The sequence below is a fragment of the Eublepharis macularius genome, chromosome 5, assembly GCF_028583425.1.
Source record: "Eublepharis macularius isolate TG4126 chromosome 5, MPM_Emac_v1.0, whole genome shotgun sequence".
Taxonomy (NCBI): domain Eukaryota; kingdom Metazoa; phylum Chordata; class Lepidosauria; order Squamata; family Eublepharidae; genus Eublepharis; species Eublepharis macularius.
Window position 1 is genome coordinate 27254724 of NC_072794.1, and position 27256 is coordinate 27281979.

General features: G+C 38.4%; 1 protein-coding gene across 1 annotated transcript in view; it reads right to left on the reverse strand.

The window, feature by feature from the left end:
- The window catches only part of RALGPS2 (Ral GEF with PH domain and SH3 binding motif 2), a 129486-nt gene that overhangs the window by 72789 nt on the left and 29441 nt on the right, over positions 1 to 27256 (reverse strand). Inside the window, exons 5-7 of the mRNA XM_054979565.1 lie at positions 14014 to 14103; positions 12053 to 12145; positions 8184 to 8310 (exon numbers count right to left, since the gene is read on the reverse strand). Coding sequence (XP_054835540.1) covers positions 8184 to 8310; positions 12053 to 12145; positions 14014 to 14103 — 310 coding nt within the window. The remainder of the gene's footprint in view (positions 1 to 8183; positions 8311 to 12052; positions 12146 to 14013; positions 14104 to 27256) is intronic.

Here is a 27256-nt window from a genome sequence, read left to right on the forward strand (position 1 = left end):
AGAGCTGATGGGGCCTATACGCCAAGTTCATGGCTGAATTGTCCCAGGGGATTTCCATTTCATTAGCTCATACTCTTAAATATTATACAACATTAAATAAGCCCTTGGGCTGAATAGAGATATAGGATTCTTATCTCACTACAGATGATAATTTCTGTTCTGATCAAGCTGTACTGTATCTTTACATCCTGTCTCCCTTCTTTGCTTCATCCTCCTGACTGGGATATAAAGCCCCAGGAATCTCCTCTCCTCCTCCTATCTGAAGAAGGGAGCTTTGATTTTCAAAAGCTTATACCTTGAAAATCTTGTTGGTCTCTAAGGTGCCACTGAACTCAAATCCTGCTGCTCTACTGCAGACGAACATCACTACCAACCTGAAACTAGTACCAGCAGGGGATCATGAGAGCAGAGGAGGATCCACAGATGTCCCACGAAGAGGCACTTCTCTTAAAGGCCAGAGGACACCAAGAGTTGTTAGGCAAGCATCTTTGTTTGCAATAATGGTTCTTGCTAATTTGGAGCGCATGGGAACTATACTTTTCCACCAGATGTTTAAAAAATTATCATAAGATTTGTGTAAGCAGGGTAAGAATGTTTTCCCCCAACTTTCCTTTGACCATGGATTCCTTTGGAAATAGATGAAAAATGAACTGAACTTTGAGTTAACCAACTAATACTCTCAACCAACTATTCACTTTAGAGACTAAAACTGAATTTATCTAACAAAGCACACTTTCTTTAATCCCTCTCACTCATTGTGTTTCCCCTTTCCTTTTTGCATAAGTTATGTTTAACGTAGACTAAAGTACTAAGAATCTACATATTTAATCTTCATTTAATCTAGTTATCTATTAATGAGCTTACTTAATGCATTATCAGTGTCACTGCTCTTATTAGAAGACAAGTATAAATGAATTTGAACTCTGTAAACTGAATTGCTAATAACTTTAACTTTTTGATATAACATAAGCTATAAGTTGAATGAACCTATATAACACATGAGATATGAGATTTATAGAAGGTTTAGCTTTATATGGTTGTAATTTGTAAATTGTAGAGGACTGAAATGTTAATTTCACAAGACAACAAGATAATTATTACTTGGATAAACAAAGAGCAGAGAATATTGATGTAGGTTACTTATATATCTTTCTTTGATTAATTTATGTGTCTTGAGGAAGAGTAGTTTGAAGAAATAAACAACAGTAATGGTACGTGTAACTTTATATTGGAGGATATAGTTTATATTTCAGATGAACAAGTATATGTTAAATACAGGCATTTAGGAAACCTGAAGTATATACATGAATAATCAGTGTAAATGGAGAAAAACTGCTTCTTTTATGGTGGGTCACAGGAAAGGGGATACAAAAGCAAATAAGGAAAAAGAGGAAGGAGCTTCTGGGATTCAGTCTTGAAAATATTAGAACACTTAAAAAACCACCAAGAACGTATGGAAAGATTAATCAAGAAAGCCTAAGGAGAAACTAATCATGAGGAACTGTTATGGGAAAGAATTCAACTTGGAAATTCGACTTCAAAATTTTGAAAAAAAACCCCTACAAACAAAAATATCTCACTTCAACAGAAATTGTAAAGGTTATGAAATGAATGTATAAGAAGCTCAGAATACAGTACAGGTCTGTGAAGAAAAATAAAGAGAAAAGATCTAGAAAGCTGGAACGGGGCAGCACAAGAAATATCTAAAGCACAACACCTGCTAAAAAGGGGATTTAAGGAAATGAAGAGCAAGTGTGGAGTTATTAGGTTTTGAAGCTAGGAAACCAATAACTTAAGTCACAAGATTTACTTGGCTTGCTCTTTTAAGAACTCTGGCTGTGAGGTGAGGATAGAATTTGCATTTTGGATTAACTCTAGCTTTGCCAACAGAAACAAACTGATGAAAAATGTATATAAGATTTATTAGCTTGCAAGTCAAGGCAGCAATCTTACATAAAATTTGGAATGGAAACTCAATTACACAGGGGGAAAAGATTGAAGTGTTAGCTGACCTTCAAGTGGACATTCAAAAGAGGTGAAGTGATTTTACATTTTCTCATGTTTCAAGAAAACATCTATTATAGCTAGGGCATACTATTTAAACTATCATTTTAGATGAAAAAATGTTGGCACAATACTGGAGAAGCTATACAAATGCTGGATTTCATAAAAGGCAGAACATTAACCTGGACATCAAAAATCAGGAACATGGCCACCACTGGAAGGACAAAAGAACAAATAGTATGCTTTTAAAAGTTATTTTCTCCTACTTTTATCATAATTTCTGGTTTTCTGGAATGTAAAGCTATAGTACTTTTATATTATGGGGAAACAATATAATTCCATATAATGTTAAGTTTAAATTTTCCCATTAAAAGGAAGTAGAACGTTAAACTGATAAAAAAGGAGAAGAGTGGTTTTGCTATTTTGCAAGGAGCACCCATAAAAACAGAAGATGGAAAATGAAAAATAGTATCTTTAAAGCTCAGGGGTACTTTTGTCTCACATAATTCAGCGAGGAAGCTGAGAGTTGTTTCCAAGAGAGTATTATGTTTATAGACACTTGTTTTTTAATGGCTTGTTCAGTTTTGTTTTATTGTTTTAGCTGTAAGTTGCCACGAGCAAGTCTTTGGCAAGGTGGCATATAAATTATCTAAATAGGTACATTGTACGATTCACTAGTAAATAGAGTAAAGGAAATTATCAAATTTATAAACATTTTCCAGGATATGGGATAAAGCAAAAATACTGTAATCCCCAAGGAAGAAAAAGACAACTCCCCACCCTATGCCCCTCCTTAATCATGACACTGAACTGTGGACTATAGTAAATCTAATGGAATGAATTGATTTTAAAATACACAAAACAGGATTTATTTGAACAGAGGTCCTTACCTATTTTAAGCCTGCAGACACTTTCAGAATTCTGACACAAAATTGTAGGCTCAATGACAAAGTGGCTGCCACAAGAGGAAGAGGGGGCATGCGTACTTTGAACAGTAACTTCTCAATGTTCCAGGCAGTTCTGTTTAACAAGTTGCCTTTTAAAATGAACATGTTGTTTAAAATATTTTCCTGCGCACACACAGCTTAACAAGCAGTGAAGATCTGTTATGGAGTTTTGCCCAACCATGGAGGAGGAGAAGGGCATTGCTTAAAACAAGCACATGGAAACCAAAAGTATCTTGGACTGAGTATCTTGGACTGTTTTAAAACAACACATTCACCAGCAAACCACAAAGCTATATAAAAACGATCACTCTCTTCAATGATCATTCTGTACAGGTAGTAGTCTTCTAACGGAAGAAAAATCCAAATTTTATTTAATGATCACCCAATGTTGTATTTATCTAAAATCACTAGTTATCCTTGAATCAATAAACATGAATAACAATTATAAAGAAAACACTAGAATATGCAAATGAGATTATTTCAAAAGCAAACATGTCACCCCTTCTTCTATCTAGCCTGCATTTAAAAATGAAATGCATCTTCTAAAATTCTTTCCAAGTCTTTTCAGAAAATATAAGAGTTTAAGCACAACCCAGAATTGAGAGATTCAGGGGTTTTAGCGTATGGCTATCTGATACAGACATTACATGAGTGTTTTATGACTGTACTGAGCCATCTATTTCATTTTCTCTAAAGATGTGATGTTACACACCTCTGAGAACTCTCAGAGAACTCTTTGGTCTTAAATTTATTCTAGGTATAAAGCCATTGATTCACATGATACACTCTTTCAAAGCTGAAAATTGTTAGCTAGAACAGTAGGGGAAAATGTAGGTTTGCAGCTTTATACAAAAAACTAAAAGCAACCTCAGGCCAACTGTGTCAAAACATCCTAAACAATGATTTAATGTTAAAATCTGCCACAGATCCTCATCCTGTACAGACAGCTACTACTGAAGTATTTTATAAAAATCTGCACCATCAGATCTCTAATGGCCAATCAGAAGCCCATGCTGGCCAAAAAGCCCCACTTGGCCCTCTCAGTTTCTAAAAAACATTTGGCAGGTTCTAGGACAAGTGTTGTTGGCAGGCCCATGAATGCCATGTTAGGGATCCTTGTATTAAAATAGTAAAATGACTTCAGATGTATTGAGACAAGTTGATATGCTTCAAATGTTTCATGATACTAAAAACTCAACAGAGCTGGTATGGTCGGATTCTGGGGCTGCCTCCACCCAGCACCTCAACATGGACCACCCAAATGAAGGATGGGGCAAGCCAGGTCTCTCCAAGCTCTGAGCCAAGTTGCCCTGTGGCATATGCACTCCAGACACTTTTCAAAGCTGCTAGGGACTACTCAGGCATATCATAGTTAGCCAACGGTTACAGTATTGGACTAGGATCTAGAGACGTGAGTTTGAATTCTCACCATGCTATGGAGGCTTGTGAGGTGACCTTGGGCCAGTCACACATTCTCTGTCTAACCTACCTCACAGGGTTGCCGTGAGGATAAAATAGAGGAGAGAATTATGCAAGCCACTCTGGGTCCCCACTGGGAAAAGGCAGGGTATAAACAAAGCAAATAAACAAATAAAATAGTTTTGAGACATGTGGATGCATTTGCAGGATAAGTGCTAGCTATGCTCTGCAGGCATTTAAATCAGTGTCACAAAAGCAGCCATGAGACTTTCTCTACTGATGCCTATTTGGTCACATCACTGGCATAGGAGAACCCTAGCAATATCTAACCCAAGTTCAAGCGCAGCTGTAAACAGCTGGGTATCAAACTTTTCCCCTGACCCCAGCACCATTACTTTGTAGATTTTAACCATTTCTCTACCATGCAGTGTCCCTAATACTCCTCCCATTCGTTTGGATAGGAGGAAAAACTCTTCCACCCACCCTTAAGATTAACATACATAGGAAAGGCAGATTCAAAACAGGATGGCAGGGGAGGTGGAGCTGAAAATATTAAAATCTTCTATGATAGCTTCCATGGAGGAGTGGGAATTCAAACCTGTGCCTGCTAGATCTTAGTCTGAAACTCTTAACCACTATACCACACTGGCTACTGTGGGTGGCTACTATTGAAAAACAGCAAGTAGCTGGGCCTGAGTGACTAATTTATGTCACTTGGTAGCAAGTCACCCAGCACTTGCTGCCAGGCCTGGCCCTGATGAGTCCTCCCTTAAAGGCCAAAACAGCCCCGGAAATGACCCTGCCCCCCCCACGCTGCCCCCCTACCGCCTTTTACTGGCAAAAACCAGCACTTGAAGGCTGGAAATACAGTTGTGGTTGCCTAACAATGGCCACTGAAGGCATTCATTCCTTAAATTTTTCTGCAAACCATGGGCGTTTCTCAGGTTTGTAGAAAAGATATGGCTTGTCTGTTCATGGCCCCAGTCTCCAGATTTAAATATCCACTGATAGGACCATGTTGAGAATTAGATATATTGATTATCAAGCAGTTACACTGGCAGCACTGCTGGAGTGGAAACACAAAGATAGTATTAGCCACAGACAACAAAACATGTTACATCAAAATCAAGTTTACCCAATATTGTGCTGGAGGACAGGCTGAAAAAGGAAAATGTTAGAATTATTTATTTATATTACTAGAAATAACCTGCAGATCCCATGGCAATAGTCTATGGCTATATAAAATATAAGACGGAGAAAGGAGATGAGGAAATAGTTTTTGAATTGAACACAGCTGAGTGAATCTATATATCCATGCACTAGCAACCTCACCTTTTATTACAGCATGGTTAGGAAAATCTACCATACTGCAGAAGGATGAGCATCATCAGCAACTGAGCTGATAACTTTATTGAAAGATGGATACTTGTGTACTGCCATAGCAACTTTCAAGACAATATACAACCTTATGAATGTTTTTCAACATTATAGATTAACTGGTATCATTGATCATGTTAGTGTATTTTCTGCTTTTAACTAAAATTTAAAAACTCAAAAAATGTAGATCACATGTAGTCACAACAATTTTGTCTGTCATATTTCCTAGAAGGGAGGTCTCTACTTCAGTTTACACAGCTGTCAGTCTTCAACATTAATTGCTTGATGGACTGTTGCTGTAATTCATTTCCTCTTAACTATTAGGCTACAACTACAGGATTGCTTACAAGTTTCCCTTTGTTTGCAGGAAAAATAATTAGATCCTACTGTGTTTGGTTCTCCAGGCTGCCAACCTGTTACTGGGAAGTGGTTCCTACTCACTTAATTCTTCCATATGAAGGAAATGTTTGCCATGGCTGCCTTTTCCCTCTACGGCTCTGCAGCAGACAGTAAGGCGCTAGGCTAGAGAGAGGTCTGGGGATCACAGCCTATCAATCTAAAGTTTTGAAAGCTGAATGGTTACAGGTGACTGAAAAGGCCAACATGAATCTGAATTGCGTATTTTAATTTGGGTCCTTTCGTCTCGTTAAACCTTATTTCCAGCAGTCAGGGAAAGTAAAGAATTCCAAAAAAACAGATAAATACAAAATTTCCCCCCTTACTTTGCCAGAGCTTTATAGAATTTATGTGGCTGTTAACTAGCTACTTTGTTTCAAAAGCAGCAGTGGTTGCCTCCTACATACAAAGGCTGCTGAAGAGCAGAGGGTGAAGCACCCCAGAAACGTTCGCCTGGCCTAACCCTAAAGTGCAATTCTTCAATCTCTTACTTTAGTGTCTATTAGTATTAAGAACTTGATTCTCGAAAGCTTATGTTACAATAAAATTGGTTAGCCTTAAAGGTGCTACTGGACTCTTTTTGAATGTGACATAAGTGACTGGCAGAAACCACTGTGAACAATAATAAGATATTATAACAAGAAGCTCCTATTAAGATGAATGCTCCACCATACCACCACTAAGAACTTGAGAGTCTTGCACAGAGCAAGAGAAAAATCAGCCTGAAGACAGAGGGTTACCGGTGACCACAATCACTGGCTGGCTAATGAGGCCATACTAGGTAAATTCTGAGGAACCCAGAAAAAAAATCTCTTCTTGAGATTTTGGCAAGACAGGTGGCCTCCTATACAAAAGGAGAAAAAAATCAACACATGCAAATGCCCTGTTTGTGCATAAATATATATATGCGCCTCCCTGGATGCTGGCCAATGAATAGAAAATATAACTCATCATGCACATTAATCTGACAAAGCTGCATGAGTATCTTTGGTACTTAAACAGATCCTTTACCCCTAGAAAAAAGCATGTAAGACAACATAAAATAAGGTCATGGTATTGGAATTTCCCCTGTAGTTTTTCTTCCACAGGGCAGTAACTTTAGTATGAACTACATTGCCTCTGTGCTTTAGAAGAAAACAGAAAAAATGAACAAGTTATTCATTGGGGTGTGTGTCATGTTCTAAGTCACTGTTCTTTAAATTGTTATTACTATAACAAATAGCAGCCAGATTGCCCTCAAATAGCTATTTTAATCATTTTCAAATTAATAATATACGAGCAACACATTTCTTCCAAGGAATTGCCAAGTTACAGCTCAGGCTATAGTTCATAGACTTTAAGAAACTTCAGCCATACTTTGTCAAACTGATTTTGATTTGTATTTGGCAATAAGTACACTAATAAGTATAAACAGAATGTGCTCGTATAGCATCTTAAAAACGAACAGACTTAACATAAACTTTATAGAGCTCACCATCAAATGCAAAAAATGAAATCTCGGAGTGTATTATTACTAGTTACAGCTGTTGTGTGAATTGTCAGGATGCTTATCATGAGCACTTTTTTGCATAGAAATGTCACAAATTTTATGGCTGAGGTATCACTTCATGCATCTGTTGAAGCAGGCTCTAGCCACAATAAGTCAGTCTTTTAAGCTGCTAAACAAGCCTCCTTTTGTGTTTTGTGGCAACAAGCTGACATGGCTAACACACAGGAATTTGTACCTGCAACCACACAGCTAACTTTTTAGGCACCGACTATTTAAAGTGAGCTGGCAAATTTGGACACATGGCAAGACCATTAACATGACCAGCCGCAACACGTTAATTTAAACTACTCTGAAAACTGGTCCAGTCTGAAAAAAGTATGAGAAGGTTCTGTGTGAATCAGATCATAATTTATGTAAGAATCTTTTGAGAACACAAGGTGTTTCACAAGCGCACCCTTAAGCACCAGAATTGACAAGAAGATGGCCAACTGCGCAGGTATTAATACATTTGTAATGTAATACATTTGTAATGTATTTTTTTTTGGTCTTACCTAAATAAGGAATACAAGGAGTCATCTTCAAGCTGCTAATATAGTTTCTAAGCCGTTTATAATTGTCTTCTTTACTCATTACGTATTCCAGCTTGTCAAAGGTAGTTTTGTCCTTTCGGCTCAGCAACTTTGGAGAAAAGAACCAAGACTGTTATTGTTAAAAGGTTTGTATTTATCTAGGGGAATTCAACAATTTTGCTGTTCATTTGTTCTGCTCCAATGTGCTACCTATTGATGGTAGTATAAAAGGGAAAAGTTACAGTTCATTAATATATGAAAATCTGGAAATGAACCTATGGGAAGATTAGCAAACCTTGGTTTGATTGTGGTTCCTGTTCCTGGTATTTAGATGAATACTGCCTCTGAACTTGGACCTTCCATTTTGGTATCATTCTAGCCATTACTAGAATTAGACAAATTCATGGATGATGAATCTAAAAAAGCCATTTTAAGTGGTGGTCATCTTGTCATTTGTGTAGTAGTTAGTTATACATCAGGTGAAATCGTACCTCTTGTCTAACCTGAACCCACTGTAAGTCAGTTTCACTGGCTGTTCCCAAATTCTGCTGTGACAGAGGCAGTTCTTCATTCAGGTTTTCTCTATTATGCCCTCCTGTCAGTGAATTTCTCCTAAAATAAAAATCTGCAAATGCTTGTGCCTTTCCAAGTACTGCTCCAATACTTTGATTATTTTAGTTATCTTTTACTATACCTCTCCCAGTGCTATGATATTCTTGCTGAAGTCCGGAACTGTACAAAAAAATTCTAAGTGTGGTCATACCATCAACTTATATATGGACATATTCACATATTTCCTAGTAATTTCTAATATTTCTACCCTTTTTGTAGCATTGATACATTAAGCTGACATCTCTAGTTAACAAGTCCCGTCACAAGAAGTTAGGCTGAGAGATTTGTACGTCTCGTGGGATGCCTTTTTAAAAACAGTATTCCACTGGATTACATAATGACATTGGATATTTTTGTTTAAAAGATCAGCAGTTTCACATCTGCATTCTTTAAAATCTTTGGGGGGGGGAGTTTACATTACACCTCAATCATATATTAATTTAAAATTTGTCAATTAGTTTGAAAACATGGTTTGTCACATGGACAGTCCACATTCTCTCCTCCTAAAAAAAACATTATCTAACATCTCCCCACTGGAAATGTATACAAATAATTCACTTAACTGGGTCCTCTCCAGTGCTGTTTTCATGCCTTTACCCTTACAAGTAGTTTCCTGCTTTTGATGTATTTCAAGAAATTTGCGTTTATACCTTAATTGATTTGATCCTCGAATTCTTCTTTTGCTCAATTTGTATAAAACTTAGCTTTGTCAGAATTTGTGCTCTTAAAATTTTCCTCTTTCGTATATGCTTCATTGTTATAAGAAAGCATTTCTTATAATTCCTGTTACTATTCTATTTAAGCATACTAGCATCTTCTTGGACATGTTGTGTACATGTCTTATCATGCATGATATATTTTATATGAGCCTTCACTACTGTGGCATAAAATAGCCTCCGTGTTTCCTGAAGGGATTCACGCTTTCTGACTCCCCTTTTTCAGCTTCTTTTAAACGAACCCCCTAATTTCTGAGTAATCCCCTCTTACTCTTCGAGTTTCTGAACAACTGCACTCATATAAGTTTAAAACTGGTACTAGACTGGTCACTGTTCTGAAATTAGATATAGTATACATTACCAAACAAAACATAACAAATAAGTGTTCAGAGAAAAATGATTCCCTTGGATACCTGGCACAGACACAATGAACACCTGTAGCAAAACTATGCATTATTTCTGTTCTGACTAGTCTGCAGTAGATGTTAACTTAAATGCTTAGTCATTGATCTATAAAGGCATCATGATCTATAAACAATTAATATACGATTACTGAGGAAACAATACAGTTATATAACATACGCACTTATTCAGAATGAAAGACTACTATGGTTTAGCTAGTCTGCTTAGACTTCAAACCATTCTCAAAGTGTAAATCACTAAAGCAAGAGATACTCTGTTGATTCTATAGATGTACATGTGCTTCAAAAGATCAGGGCTTTGCATGCTCAAAATCAGTAGAATTCATACATCATACACATGGTTATTAAAAGTATGTTTCAGTTCTCACCCAGAACTATAAATGAATCATTTATGAGAGGATGCCAAATTAGAGAATGCTTGAATGAGCCTCAACAGAAGTAGCACTGAATGCTCCACCAGAAGTTTTATTTAGTTAGAAGCCCAAGAAAGAAAAGCATGAAGAAAAAACATTTAGGAAATGTTTTCTGAGAAAGTGGAACCTCTGTTCTTTCAAAACAGACATTCAGCCCTACATAAAATTTAACAGTCGCATAAGGATTTATTTCAAGGGACTCTGTGGGGATTTATGTATATTTATATAATGAGCAACGCCACCCCAATACGAAAGCAAATAAAACCAGTCTCTATAAATCATTCCTTCTTTTTAAATAGAAATAAAACAAAGTAAGGCTGTGAGTGAATTATTGTTGATGATTCCAAACTGGAGGGATACACCTCTTCATATGCTGTTCATATCGTGTTGTTTTTAACTTTGTAATCTGCATTGAGTCTCAGCAAGTAAATGAAGTAAAATAAATTACTACTCCATCAAAACTTCCAATCATAGTTCACAATTACTATATACGTGTGTTTAATTTGAAGATGGCTTTAAAAAGAATTTAGGGTATGAGACATCTATTTCTGGCAACAGGTACAGATCTAAAAGGTAAAAACCAGCCAATACACAGGACTGCCAAATTAACCAGCTGATAGGGTTCAAATCAGGCATGGTCACCTGTTAACCTCCAAGTCAATTTTCAGACTCTCATAGCTCTCCTGGAATGATTCGGCCAGAAGCAGAAAACCTGGCATACAGTACAATCCTAAACAGAGTTACGCCAGTCTAAGCTCATTTATTTCAATGGGCTTAGACTGGAGTAACTCTGCTTAGGACTGCACTGTTAATGTGACCAGGTTCCAACATGCCACAAAGGATCAAGTCACTGGAGATAACAACAAAAACAACATTCGATTTATATACCGCCCTTCAGGACAACTTAACGCCTATTCAGAGTAGTTTACAAAGTATGTCATTATTGTTCCTGCAACAAAACACCCTGTGAGGTGGGAGGGGCTGAGAGCTCCTAGAAGCTATAACTTACCCAAGATGCAAGGAAGGTTTCATTTGCCACACGCAACCCACCCACCACTGCCAAATTCACCAGGGAATTTTTTCATAGCATTGGCAGCAGAGGGGCATTATTTGGCATCAGAAGGATGTTTGTTCCCTTGCGTTTCCCTTCCCCATCCAGTCTGTTTTGTTTACTTTTTCTAAAATGCTAAGAGACTTTCCCAGGGTCTTCTGTAAACTTCATTCCAAAGGACCTATTTCCTATGCAGAGGAGAGCCAGGATGACCCACACAGCCAGAGCAAATTGCAAAGACAGGAACAAACATTAAACCATCAGCACATTTTGATTTAAATGCTTTTTCTTGCCATTTAATACCATTTTGTATGCTTCTCTCACAATCACTGCTCCAGGCCTTCAGTCCTATCCAAGGGGGAATTATTCACAGGCTCCATTTACTAAATGCCAGCTGCTGGGGAAGTTGAAACTTTGGTGTTTCTTGAAGATGCTATATGATGTGAAATTCTGTTGTGTTCCAGCAACTTAATTCTTGGCTGCTACAGCTGAGAACTATAATTCTATGTCAAGAAGCAATATTCCTCTGAGTACTAGATATGGGAATTTTTTTTTTAGTGTTCTATGCCATTTTCAAGATTAATCTGAAGGTCAGAAAGAGGAAGAAACTACTCCCTGATTTGAGTAACTTACTCACCGCCCATGTTTTAGTTAACCTGAAGATAGGGGCACTTTGCAATCCAGATACCACAGCCATAAGGGCATGTAGATTATTCAGCTCATACAGTTTCTGGGGATAAAAACAAAAATGTTGTAATGAAGTGTCAATATATTGAGTTTATTACAAGTTAAAGTATCAACATATTTCATACACTGCAGAAAGCATGACATGGGACAACACATGAACTAATCTGCAATTAGTATCTGAAGACGGGAGCTCTGACTCTTGAAAGCTTATTCCCTGAAAATCTTGTTTGTCTTTAAGGAGACACTGGACTTGAATCTTGTTCTTCTAGTACAGACCAACACAGCTACCCTCTGAAATAATCTGACATTACTGACAATTTAGAAAAGTTAAAATTCCCCAAATTACAAGTAATAAGTAGAGGTGTGCAGCCTGAAAAGATTTGGGTTTCCCACTTCGGGTTTCCCGAAGTGAGGAAAAAATTCGGAAATACCATAATTCTGAAGTGGCAAGCCACTTCAGAATTATGGTATTTTACTCGCTTCAGTATGCTCCGTAAATATTCGTAGCATACTGAAGTGAGGGGGCGGGCAACCCCTCCACCCCCACCCACTTACGAGGCCAGAGGGAGAGCAGGAGGGTCATCAGCTGGGTGGTGGGGTGCTGTGGCGGAGGCAGCACGAGGCTGCGACGGCCTGGAGCCAGCCGGCTCCTCTGCCGCTGCACCGACTCCTGAGCCTGCAGGGCGGTGGGGAAGGCCGGAGCGACCTCCTCCAGTCCTTCCTGTCCCCAAATGGCCACTGTGGCGCCGTGGCCATTTGAGAGGCAGGAAGGGCTTTCTCCACCTCCGCCACCGCTCTGCTGCTCTGTGGGCAGCGGAGAGGGCCAGAGCCGCCACTGCTGCTGACAAGATAAGTCGGGGTGGGCAGGAGGCTGGGGTGGTGTTTAAAGGGTCCCGCCGCTGCTTGCAAGCCCTTTAAACTCAGCCACGAAGCTTTCCGTAGCATTACAAATGCTTTGGAAAGCTTTGATTCGGGATTTCCAGATCTTTACGGATTGGGTCCGATTCAGGCATTTTACCCAAATCGGATTCCCAAAGCACACACCCCTAGTCACGACTCTTGATTACATCATCTTGGACCAGCACAGACGTATAAGCACCACTCAGACATATAGGCCCCCTCCTTTCCTTTCTCTCTTCTCGCTAAATCCCTGACACTCTACTTTTAGTACTAAACTTATTTTTCATCATACATGCACCAGATTTATCCAAGTGGTTAGTGTTGAAAGGGGGGGGGGAGAGAATCTGAGCAGGAAGAAGGTGAAGGACTGAGTGCTCAGGGGGAAAACTCTGATCTTTTCACCTTGGTTAAGATGTTAGGTTTCCAGCAGGGCCTTTTGCTTGTTAACAGTTTAGATGTTAATGCCACTAGAGCTTAAATTAATGTCTCTTTGTCTGGATAAGTACATTAGCAGAAAAAACAAGGAAAGCTAAAGAAAAACACTGTAACTAAAACTTAAAGGCTTCCAACAATCTTAAATTTCCCAAAGATCTTGAGAGAAAGTCCCAACTAATTTTAATGGGATTTACTTTCAGATATGCTTAAATTTTCAGATTAGATCTCACTGAAATATGTAGTACAGAGGCACTGATAATTTCAGTGGAACATAATCTCTATTTTCTCTGGTTCTTACCCAAGGTAGGTAAGCATTGCTACCAATCTGTCCTGAAAACAAGCTAATTGGGATTATTACAGTGATTTCTATTTTTTAAGTAACTCTTCCACAGAACAATCAGGAACTGCAACGTTTGAATGTGTCTCCATTATTCTGAGTTACAGCATATGTAACTCATAAAACCAAATATTTCCTCTCATCATCACTAGAAAAACAGAGCCAAATATTTATCTACCATATTTCTGAAATTGGATGTTGAAAATTCACTCTGGCAAATCCCAAAAGGATTTACTTACCTTGGCAGTTTTAATGTAGTGGCTCAGAACCTCAGCTCTTATTTTTAATGTCTGTGCATGAAGAATCTCTCTAACGACCCAAAAGCTTACCTAAAAACAAAAGAATTTGTAGTAATGCATACAAACAAAAAAGGACAAAAGAAATGAGGTGGTGGTGGTGGTAGCGTAAAAGGCTTGAGATGTTGGAACTTATTAACCTTAACTTTCATAATACAAAAGTCTTTGAAATATCAAGTTTTGGCATCTTATTGAAAAGCTGCACACTGTTTCACTATTATTAAATCAATAGCTATTTTTCATACCATCAGGTTTACAATATCTAATTGACAAGGTTCTACATACTTTTCACAAAACCAAGGAAGAAGCACCTGAATAAAAAGGTAACCAACACGAGTGTTGGGGGGGGGCAGAGACATGGAGGTGGAACATGTGATGTCTACATCACTTCTGGGTACAACCAGTTTTACCATAAACTTTTCAATGACTATGAGAGCTACTTCCAGGTTTATTGTCGAAGGCTCTCACGGCCGGAGAACAATGGTTGTTGTGGGTTTTCCGGGCTGTATTGCCGTGGTCTTGGCATTGTAGTTCCTGATGTTTCGCCAGCAGCTGTGGCTGGCATCTTCAGAGGTGTAGCACCAAAAGACAGAGATCTCTCAGTGTCACAGTGTGGAAAAGATGTTGGCAGGTCATTTATATCTACTCAGGAGGGGTGGGGTTGAGCTGAGTCATCCTGTAAGAGTTTCCCAGGGTGTGGAATGCTAATGGTGGGAGGCTTCACTGTATCCTGAGGAGGTTCTTTTGCATATGGATTGGTGCTTGATGGTGCTAGATTAGCACATCAAGCACCAATCCATATGAAGATTAGCACATCAAGCACCAATCCATATGCAAAAGAACCTCCTAGAAAAGCTAGATTAGCACATCAAGCACCAATCCATATGAAGATTAGCACATCAAGCACCAATCCATATGCAAAAGAACCTCCTCAGGATACAGTGAAGCCTCCCGCCATTAGCATTCCACACCCTGGGAAACTCTTACAGGATGACTCAGCTCAACCCCACCCCTCCTGAGTAGATATAAATGACCTGCCAACATCTTTTCCACACTGTGACACTGAGAGATCTCTGTCTTTTGGTGCTACACCTCTGAAGATGCCAGCCACAGCTGCTGGCGAAACGTCAGGAACTACAATGGCAATGACCATGGCAATACAGCCCGGAAAACCCACAACAACCATACTTCCAGGTTGTAACCAGAAGTGATTTGCCAGCACCTAATTTGAAGCCTTTTTAATTTAATTTTTCTCCCACTGCCACAACATGAAGCAGAGGGCAATTGAGCAAATTACCAGGAGTTTGTCCACCGTAAGTGGGCACGTAGTAAGCATACTGAATATGTATGTATGCATAGATATGACAACTTACATTTTCTCTGGATATTTATTTTTCAGGAAAGCAATGTTAACATACAATGGAATATTCACAGACTTGCAGGTTTTACTTTATTACCACTTTTCCACATTGAAAATGGTTTTCATGCAAAATAATTCTTGACAGGAAAGACTTAAGTTTCTTGTACACAATACATGTCATATAGTTAGCAACATAGTCAACATCTTGTCCAGAATGAGTGCATAAGCATGGGGTATGGTGAGATGGAATTGGGCGTTTCACCCACTCTCGTTTTCTCCATGTGTCAAAATGGCATTGGTGGCACTGAAGGGCTTGATGGTCCCACATTTCCTCCCCGAGAGCTGCTATGACGAGCTTTTCCTGCCCTTAAATTTCTTACACATTCCATGCCTCAAAATCATGATCAGCAAGGGACTGAAATTTGCTATTGCTGCTGGATCACTCATAGTGAAACTGCCACAGATCTTCAAGATTGCAGGGGCCAAGAGCTCTGAGGGGCTGAGCTTCCATTCCATACTGCTAGAGTTCTTGGCCATCACTGGCACCGTGACTAACAGCATAGCCAACAGCTTCCCTTTCAGTGCCTGGGGGAAGGCTCTCTTTCTCATGCTGCAAACTGTAGCCATAGATTTCTTGGTGCAGCACTTTGGGGGCCCCACAGAACGTGGTCTGCCCTTCCTCTATTTTGGAGTCCTTTCCCTCTTGCTGTCTCCTCTCAGGGGAGAGGAGTGCCTGTCTCAGGGAAGGACTGCCTATTCCATTATGAAGCTACCTGACTGCTACAGTCATATTCAAGTACTCCCTGCTTTCCAAGATTAGGTAGGTGGCAACCTGATAGAGGGCCTTCTCAGTAGTGACACTAAAACTCTGGAATTCTCTCTCCAGGGAGATCTGCCTGTCCCTTTGTGTTGCTGTCTTCTGCCAGTGGGTGAAGACTTTTTTTTGTTTTGCTTGGCATTGCCATAGTGATCCCTCTTTTTTCTCCTGCATTTTAATTGTTGTTTTTAATCATTTGTATTTATTTTAAAATCTGGTTTTAAATAGTTTTAATGATGTATTTATGTGTTGGTCTTAATGGTTTTTTAAGATGAGATTTTAATTTGCATGTTTTATATATTTTTTTTAATAAAATTTTTATTGGATTAGATATCATATTATTTTACATTACATTCATTTCCCCTATTTCCTATTTCTAACCCCCTCCCTTTCCCCCCCTTTTTGTTGACTTCCAACAGTTTTCCAACCCTTTGCCCCTTTTCCCTTACTCCTTTTAAATTCATTCTGTCTAACTAACATATACGTTCAATTCCTTCTAAGCTTATCTCTATATTCTTTCTATTCTCATATTTACTTACATTAACAACTACATAATAACAGGAATAATAACTAAATAATATCTTTCTTCTAATTATAATTCTTTAACTATTTTAGTACTCTGTACTCTATCTTTTGGTCCCTTATTAAACAAACAATTTGTCTCATTTTGCATAGTTTCAAATATTTCTATAAACAATTCATATAAGTCAACCAATTTGACTTATACTCTATTTATTACTTTCCCTACATATCTCAGCTTCATTCTACTTTGGTTATATTATTTTACTTTGATTATACAATTATACAGCTATCATCAATCAATTTGACCTAGATAACTTCAGACCAAATCATTCAATCTAATACATTGTACAATTACCAAAAATAGTATTACTCAGTCTATCCTTATACTTAATTACTTTCTGTCATTATTCTAAATGTATATATATCTATAGTAATCTAATAAAATAACTGCTTAGAAATTCCCATTTACCTCTCCTCCCACCGGTAAAATCACTCCCCTCTGCATTTTATTATATTTCAATAGTTCTCGAACTGCCACAGTTCTCCTCCAACCTCCCACTTCTTCACTAAATATTGCTTCAGCTTCTCCCAGTCTGTGTTAAACTGTCCTGGGTCAAGGTTTCTCAGTTTTCTTGTCATTTTGTCCATTTCCGCCATATACAGCAATTTGTATATCCAGTCCTCGATTGTTGGTACTTCTTGCACTTTCCATTTTTGCGCATACAAAAGTCTGGCCACTGCTGTCATGTAAAATAGCAATGTCCTGTATTGAGCTGGAATACCCTCCATTCCCAAATTCAGTAGCAGAAGTTCTGGGTTCTTATTAATTTGAAATTGTAAAATCTCACTTATTACTCTTATTATTTCCCCCCAGTACTGTCTTGCTACCTCGCACGTCCACCACATATGGTACAGGGATCCCTCATGTTTTTTACACTTCCAGCATTTATTAGACGTATTCAAGTTCCCTAAAGCTATCTTCTTTGGTGTCATGTACCAACGATAAATCATTTTATAAATGTTTTCTTTAATATTACTACATGTTGTAATCTTCATTGTATTCTTCCACAGGTATTCCCACGCCTCCATTGTTATTTCTTTATTAAAATTTATGGCCCACTTCACCATTTACACTTTAACGATTTCCTCTTCAGTATACCATTTCAGCAATACTTTGTATACCTTAGAAATTTCCTTCTTGTCTTCTTGTAGAAGTAACTGCTCTAGTTCCGAATTCTCCATTCTTATCCCTCCCTTTACACAGTCCGAATTATAAAGATCTCTGATCTGTCTATACTGGAACCAATCATAATTTAGAGATAACTCCTCCTGCGTCTTTATTTTAAGTTTAGAAAATTCTTTTCGTGTTATCTCCTTATATGTTAAACACTGTTGTTCATTATAGACAGTTCTCGGATCTATTACCTCGTATGGAACCACCCACAGGGGGGTTCCTTCTTGTAAATAGTCTCTATACTTCTTCCAGGTTGTATATAGGCTTCTCCGTATGTAATGATGTAAGAACATAGAGTCCGCTTTTAATTTATCATACCATAAATATGCGTGCCATCCGAATGTTTTTTTATATCCTTCTAGGGCCAGTAGTTTCCGATTCTTCAACGTCATCCAGTCTTTCATCCACACTAGACAAATTGCATCGTGGTAAAGTCTTAGATTGGGCAGTTGCATTCCGCCTCTTTCTTTTGCGTCTTGTAAAACTTTCATTTTCACTCGAGGCTTCTTGCCTGCCCAGACAAAGTCTGAAATTTTCCTTTGCCATTTTTCAAACTGCTTAGAGTCTCGAATAATTGGTATTGTCTGTAGCAAAAACATTACTCTTGGTAACACATTCATCTTAACTACTGCAATCCTTCCCAACCATGACAAATTCAATCTATTCCATTTGATCAAATCTCGCTCTATCCGAGTCCATAATTTTTCATAATTGTTCTTGAATAGATCTATATTCTTTGCAGTCAGTTCAATTCCCAAATATTTCACCTTACTTGTTACTTCACAGTCTGTTATTTCCGTTAACAATTGTTGTTTTTGCTTAGTCATATTTTTGCATAATATCTTTGACTTCTTTTTGTTGATATAGAACCCTGCCAAATCTCCAAACTCCTTGATCTTCCCTATTACTTTTGGCATGTTCTCCATTGGATCTTCCACAATTAACATTATATCATCCGCAAATGCTCTAACCTTATATGAAAAGTCTTTTATTTTTATTCCACGAATTTCTTCATCTTGTCGTATTTGTATCATCAGAATCTCCAACACCAAAATGAACAACAGCGGAGACAACGGGCAACCTTGTCTTGTTCCTTTACCTATAGTCAATTTCTTAGTAACCTCATCATTCACCACAATTGCTGCATTCTGGTCTCTATATATTTCTTTCACGGCTCTTATGAACCTTTCTCCCATTTGTAGCTTTTCCATAGTGGCAAACATAAAGTCCCAGTTCAAATTGTCAAATGCTTTTTCAGCATCAACAAAGAAGAAACCAAACTCTTTATCACAACGCTTATCATAGTACTCAATAGTGTTTATAACTGTCCTTAAATTGTCTCTGATCTGTCTATTTGGCAAGAAACCGGCTTGTTCCTCCTCGATAACTTCCGAAAGCCATCCCTTCACTCTTTCCGCCAGTATCTTCGCAAAGATTTTATAGTCATTATTGAGTAACGATATAGGTCTGTAATTTTTCACGTTAGTCAGGTCTTGCCCCTCTTTGGGGATCAGTGATATATTAGCTTCATTCCAAGTATCTGGGATCCGTTGATCCTTTAAAACACCATTGATCACCTCTTTTAGGAATGGTACCAGCTCATTGGCCATTACCTTATAAAATTTAGCTGTAAGTCCGTCTGGCCCTGGCGCCTTTCCCAGATTTGTTGACTGTATTGCCTTTCTTATTTCCACGTCCGTTACTTCATTATTCAATTTGTCTCTCCAAGCTTCCGAAATTACTGGTAACTTCATTTTCTCCAAATATGTCACTATTGCGTCTTTGTTCACCTCTTTCTTATTATACAATTTAGCATAAAATTTATAAAAGGCTCTACTAATGGCTGTCTGTTCCAAATGCGTTTTGTTATCTTCACAGATTTTATTTATTGTCTTCTTCTCCTTTCTCTTTTTTAATTGTCATGCCAAATATTTCCCAGGTTTATTAGCACCTTCAAACGCCTTCTGGTTCAGTCTTTTAAGATTCCACTCCAATTCTTTGTTGTTCATTGCTGTCAACTGCTCTTGAAGTATTTTAATGTCTTGATAAATTTTCTTTTTCCCTGGTCTTTTCTTTAACTGTACTTCTTTGGCTTTTATTTTCTCCATAATCTCCTGTCTCTTCTCCCTCTTTTTTCTGGCTCTTCCGTTTAAGTCCATTAGTATGCCCCTAATTACTGCCTTGTAAGTGTCCCAAACCTTATTGGTTGGTACTTCTCTGTTCATGTTGTATTGTATGAAGAAGTTTGTTTCTTTTCTCAACATTTCCATATTCTCTCCCTCTATTAGCAAGTCCTCATTTATTCTCCATCCTTTCCTTTTACTCCTTTTCCCCAACTTCCACATAATTGGATTATGATCTGAGCCAACCATCGGCATTATTTCCACCTCTTTAGTCCATATCGCTAAGTCTTTTGAGGCCCAGATCATATCAATTCTCGATAGTGTAGAATGTCTTGCGGAGAAAAACGTGAATTGTCTACTTTTAGGATTTTGTCTTCTCCATACATCTTCTAGGATTTCTTGTTGTATCAGTTCAAAAAACACCTTTGGTAATAGTCCTCTTTACTTTTGTGCAGTTGTTGATTTTTTATCTAATTCCAAATCTGTCACTCCATTGAAATCTCCAGCAAGAATTATCTGATCATATGAAAGTTCATCTAGTTGCTTCCTCAAGTCCTCAAAGAAGCTTTCTTTTGCTCCATTAGGAGCATAAATTCCAATTACCAGCACTCTCTTTAAGTTCCATATACACTCCACTGCTAAAAATCTGGCTTCCACATCTTTAATTACCAGCTTTGGCTGTAGCTCCTCCTTTATATACAACACCACTCCTCTTTTTTTCTTGTTAGAGGCCGCTACAAAATCATCACCCAATTTTCTTGATTTTAAATACTTTACATCCTGTTTTCGAATATGAGTCTCTTGCAAGCATACAATATCACATTTTTGTTTTAATAGCCAGTGGAAAATGCTTTTTCTCTTGTTTGGTGAATTAAGTCCATTTACATTCCAAGATAAAACTTTACACTCCATAGCCATTATCTTATTGCTGGTAAGTCCTTTTCATTGTCCCTTATAAACCGCTCCATCTCTCGTTCAGATCTGATACGCTTTTTTACTCCTCCAAATTCAAAGGACACTCCTTCTGGTAATTCCCATCTGTATCTTATTTTCATGTCCTTCAAGATCTGGATTAAAGCTTTATATTTTTTCCGGTCTAGTAACACCGATCTGGGTATTTCCTTCATGATGATAATCGTCTTGCCATCAATTTCCAATGGATCTTGGAACTGTTTAGTCACAATCTTCTCTTTCATGTTTCGAGTCGTGAACTGCACAATCCCGTCTCTTGGTAATTTCCTCTGGGTCGCAATTCTTGAATTTACACGGTATACCACATCTAGGATAGCCACAACTTCCTCCTCTTCCTTTCCCAGGTAATCAGCTAACACCTCAGTAATCTGTTCTTGTGCTGTCTTTCCTTCCACTTCCGGCAAACCGCGAAATTTCAGCTGCTTCTCCATGTGCTTGCTTTCCGCAACCGCCATTCTTCCCCTCATCAGCCTCATCTCTGCTTGTTGCGTGTCAGCTAAGTTCTCCACCGCGCCTTCCACTGCCTTAACTCTCTGCTGTGTTCCTTGCAACTCATTTTGCATTGTTTCCATACCTTTTTTCACTTCTGAAAGCTCACTTTTCACAGTCTGTTTAACCTCTTTAATCAGCTCCGGTTTCATGTCCTTAAGTTCTTTTATCACTTCTAAAAGTTTTTTATCCAAGTTCTCTATTGCCGATTGCCACTCTTTTTTCGACATCGTGGGGCTTGCTTTAGCTCGCTCCCATGAGTCCGCTCTCTTCCTTAACTCTGTGGCGTTAAATTCGATGTCCTTTTAATTTAAATGTCCCGGTCTTCTCAAACAAAAACTTTTTAGAAATCCAAAATGTCGGGCGTCTTTTCTCTATGGTTCCTCTATGATTTGTAATCCAAAATGGCTTACTTCCGCTTCCGCTGAAGCCGCGGTTCTTCCCCTTTCAAAGATGGCGATTCCCTTCTTCCTGCCCTCCGGCAGGGACCGCTTCTCTCCAGCAACTCTATTGTTGTTACGCACTTCCTGTTTCCCGACTTCCCGCAGCAGCTCTCGCGATGGTAAAGTTTTCTCACAGCTCCGTAACCGCAAGTATTCAAAACAATAGTCCTATTTCTCCAATAACTTCTTTAAACTTAGTCCTTTTTCTAATACAACTCTTGCCGAGTCTTCCCCTCCTTATAGTTAGTCTGTTGCAGTTTGAAAATCTACTTTTATTCTTCTTTACTTTTAAAAATCTGTCCCGTATCAGAAGATAGTGATCTTTACCTTCTCATTCACTTTCCTTGGGTTGTAATCACTGTTTCAATCTTAGTTTCCCCTCCACTCTTCTCTCCCCTGTTGAAGCTTGGGTACGTAGGTCTTATGCCAACCGCATTGGCCCCAAAACTGCCGCAGAGATCTTTGCCGACCTGTCACAGGGTGGGACCTCAAGGGTCGGGGGGAGATCCGTTGCGCAGGACCCCCCTCGCCCGAGATCGATGCGCCCTGAGGTCTTGAGTGTACTTTGCCTGCTCTCCGCCTGAGAGCAGTCGGACGCGGGCTAAATTTCCCCCGCCGGCCGCTTAAAACGGCAGTCCGGTCAGCTCCGCAAATGGAGCTGCGTCAGACCTCCATGAATCCCAAACCGGAAGTCCAATTTGCATGTTTTATATTTGTTAGCCAACTTGGAAGCGCTGTAAAGGCAGAAAGGCTCAGTAAAAAAAATGTCAATAAATAAATAGAATAATAAAAAGTATCTGCCCTAATTTAGGTAAGGATTTCTGTGCTTCCCAACACAGCATCCACCAAATTAAAAACTCCATGTGTAATTTGGAAAAGGGAGAGGGTTTGAAGTTGTAACAAGGATTATTTGCCCCCCACCCAAGGTTGAACATTAACATCATGCCCTCCATAGTTCCTGGCCCAATACTTTACTCACAGGCAAGCTGTGAGTAGAGGAAAGGACAGAATTCAGGAGTCTTGTCTTCATTTTTGTGCTCTTTTTCACATTGCCCCTTTCCCTCACTTGGAATAGCAAGAGGAATTCAAGTGTGGGGAGTTAAAACAAAGAACATATCAGCTATAAGTGTGACAGTGGTTAGACTGTAGGACTGGGACTTGGGACAACTGGACTGAAATTCCCACTCTGCCATGGAAGCTTGCCTTGGGTCCCCCACAAACTACCTCACAAGACTTGATTGGGAAGAGAGAGTGGAGTAGGCCAGAACAATGTGAAAACTGTTTTGGGTCCTGATTAGGAAGAAAAGTGTGATATAATTAAAAAAAGCATAAATATCTTCTCCATTATAAAAATAAAGAGTTTATTTTACAACCTTTTTAGTAAGTATGAAAAAACTAGTTATTTAAGTTTTATACAAGAAACCTGTATTGTACCGTGCTTGGGGAAGTGAAGCCTCCCACACATATTGGACTAATTTGTTGGGATATCACAGAACGTTCACAAACATTTTAACTATTTTGGAGGGAAACTGCTAACAACCTTTGCAAAATCAGCTTCTGTTAGGGAAGGGAGAGATCCTAATTCGGCTAGAATTAGGGCTGCCATTTGAAGAGCTCAACATTAAGGATTACATTGTGTGATCTAAAATAATTACATATGTGTGTTTATTATTAGAATCCACTGTCCTTTTAATGCATTAAATTTACATTGCTCTTTTGCAGTTACATTGCTCTTTTGCAGTTACGGTGCATCTCTTTCCCCTCCATATTTCTATTACTAGTTTCAGGGGAGTAGCTGTGCTGGTCTGTAGCAGTACAACAAAATTAGTTTTGCTTACTATAAAACAAATATAGGTATTAAAACAAAATTCAGGTCCAGTAGCATATTAAATACCAACAAATATTTCCAAGGCATAAAGCTTTTCTGAATCGAAGCTTTTTATTCACAGATGCTTATGCCCTGGAAAATTTTGTTGGTATTTAAAGTGCTAGTGGACTTGAATTTTTTTCTATTTCTGTATTTGTTCTATACTAAACAAAGCTATTTCTTGCCTTGTTTACTAAAAAAAAAAAAGGTGTTTACCCAGCATACCGTAGGATGAGGTTTTATAGCTCTGCATCTGTTTATACATAATACAGCCTAGGAATCCAAATCTTTTTAGTTCTGTATTGTTACTAAGATCTCAGGGGCTCTGGAATTCCAAGTTTTGCAACACTGAAACCTAAACATTACCACCAGAATAAGTTATGGACCAGAAATATTAGGAAATAATTGGGGGTGGTTGTGCTGTATTTTATGAGGAACTAGTGAAAAGGAATGTGAAAAGGGAAACAGGGCTAGAAGACTGCAGCCAGAATGCAAAGAACTATGTAACTATTTCCACACACAGAGTGGCTTGAATGTTTCTCTCTCAGGACAGAACTACAGCCATTATTAGCCTGCTGTGAAAGAACAGTCGCCACTTGATACACGTGCACTACTCTCCCTGGGACTAAGCTCAAGAGAAACGTATACAGATGGTTTGGAGTAAAAGATATATAGTGCTGATTCAATCAGAAAACATTTATATAAGTGCAGAAAAAGGAGGGGGACACAAATCTATTGAAGTCCAAACATTTGAGGATAGAAGTAGAAAGAACAAAAACAGCAGTTCAGCAGTCTTAAGAGGACTTTAGTTAATATTTCTCCCCTGCATTCTTTCTGCTCTCCGGAACGAGGACGACTAGAAAGAAAAATGCCAGAATAGCCAGTTGTCATCCTGGCTTGAGAAATTCTATCCATAACTGTAAGCTGCTGGATCAGCAGAAGCCAAGGGAAGAAATCCTAACCAGTGTTCCTTAATAAGGTCCACATATCCCCCAGTCAGTCTACAAATTGAAGGGGGGGATTCTTAACTCAAAAGGATCAAAGGAGGATTTCAGTCAAGATTTTAGGCTATATATGAGCTTCATCTCCATAAATTAAATGTTAACATCCTTCAAATAACAAACATGCTCCACACGTCAGTTTTATATGCCACATAAAGACCAGAATCTGATGCTTTTAAAATTGGATAGCTGTAATTACCACTGCAATCCACAAGACTATTCATGGACTGTTCTGGTATAGTTTGAATTCTCCAGTTATCTTAATATTATATTTTTGCTTTTCAGCCAAAATTGACTCTCAAAGCTGCTCACAGGAATTAAAATATATCAATTGCACTCAAATTCAATATAAATGTATCTGGTGAGGCGATTCTTAGTTGAACTAGTCCTGGCAGAATAGAGCTGCTTTTCAATTCTCCCTCAATGCTCTATTAATGGCAGCAAGAACCTGCACAGAAAGCAGCTCTCAGCTGGAGCAGAATCCAAGAACAATAAAGGGGAGCCAAACTATTTCCTCTGACCTCAATAATGGCAATTGGAATTCACAGTTCACTAAGTCCTTGTCTTATAACAATATTTAATAACGCCAAGGAAAACTTCCAAAGATCAGATTAAGTATTGACACGTATCATTTATCTTTTCTTGTAAACCTTACAGATCAATCTCTAGCCATGATACCCAGACGTCTTGCAACCATATAACTGACACAAATATATAACAGTGTTTCTAGAAAACACCAATTTGAAATTCTACTGCTGCCTAAATATTTTACCAAACAAGGCTCATGAAGACCTCTTTTTTGCATGAAAAACAGAACTCGATCAGAACTGCAGCATTTTGCATCAGCAATTGATTTTCTGTATTTTTTCAAGGAATATGTAAGGTATTGGACATACCAAGTAAATAAATGATTTTAACTCTCGATGCTCAGTTTGAGCACAAGTGTAAGAAAGCAAACATCTGCTGACTACCTGACTTAAGTAGCAGCTGCAAAGTTCTCACTGATCAGCCAATGTTAACATTCAGAGTTTAAATAACCTTGGCAAGCCTCCACAAGCCTCTGAAAACAAGCCATAAGATTAAAAGACCTGATATCACCATTTTGATCAGAAGCACCATTTCTGTAACACGTTTTAGAAGATGATATATATTTTCAACAGCTGTACTAAAGCTTGCATTTAGATGCACACATATTGCAATGAGACCACATCAGCATGAATTGTAAAGAAATGTCAGCACTGCAAGGCCTTTTGTGAAGGCAATGGCAAGCAGGGCACAACGATCTCTTTTACAGTCAGTCTCCATACATTCCCTCTTACTATTACAGCTTCCTGAGTTCTATTTGATATAATTATTTGAGGCATGATTTGAGGGACCTGTTTGGGCAGTGAGGTTCACTTAGTATGGTGACCCAACTGAAGTTTCAGAACAATGTTTCACTCATTAATGAAGATGCAGAAGCAGTGTATTCATATTTATTAGACCCTTTGATACCACTCTACAAGATATGTTGAACATTTAAATGTTGTAAGTATGACTAGTTATTTTTCTGGATATTCACTTGATCTGACAAGAACGATGGTCTTAATTTTGCATATAGCCTTTTTAAACAAAAGGCTATAAGCATCATTTCATGGCCACATTGTCCAGCGACTATTAAGACAGATGTCCAGAATACAGAAACATGTAAATGATCACCACTTACATCAATGTCAGGCCTTTCCTTCAAAAATGGGAACTGAAATATGTGAAGTGTGCAATTGTCAATTGTATCTTCTCTTTACATTACACAGGACCCTCCACATTTATAGTTACTTGTTCACTTGAAAGCAGCATGTACAGATGAAAAGGTAGTTATAAAATGCTAGAATCCTCTCTATAGACTGCAGAATGCTACACAATACCCTTGCTGCTTCCAAAATTCAGAATGCTTTTACTAAAAGCCATCTGTAAGCTATTTACTATTCTCAACTTGCCAGGAGAGAACAGTTTGTTTTTAACGTGGAAGAATATATACTATATCACATACATTTAGAAATACTACTAAAGAGGAGAAGCTTTAGTGTAAAAAACTGGTGATTAGAACCATCTAAAAATCAATGAATGGAATGAATACTCATTCCAGTGGCTAGCTACCTTTCAAATTGTATAGGGTGCAGAAGGACCCCATCTGAGGTGTTAGGTCAATCTGGGAGCTCTATCTGTTAAGGTCTTCAAATCAGACTAAGCAAAGTATTTAAACACCATAAAACTCAACTTTCTCCTTATCTCTCCCCCACTGACCAAGCCCAAAACAGCCCACAAAGTTAAAAATACTCTATTGCATCAACTCCAGGGCTCATTTTGAGGGGGAATGCC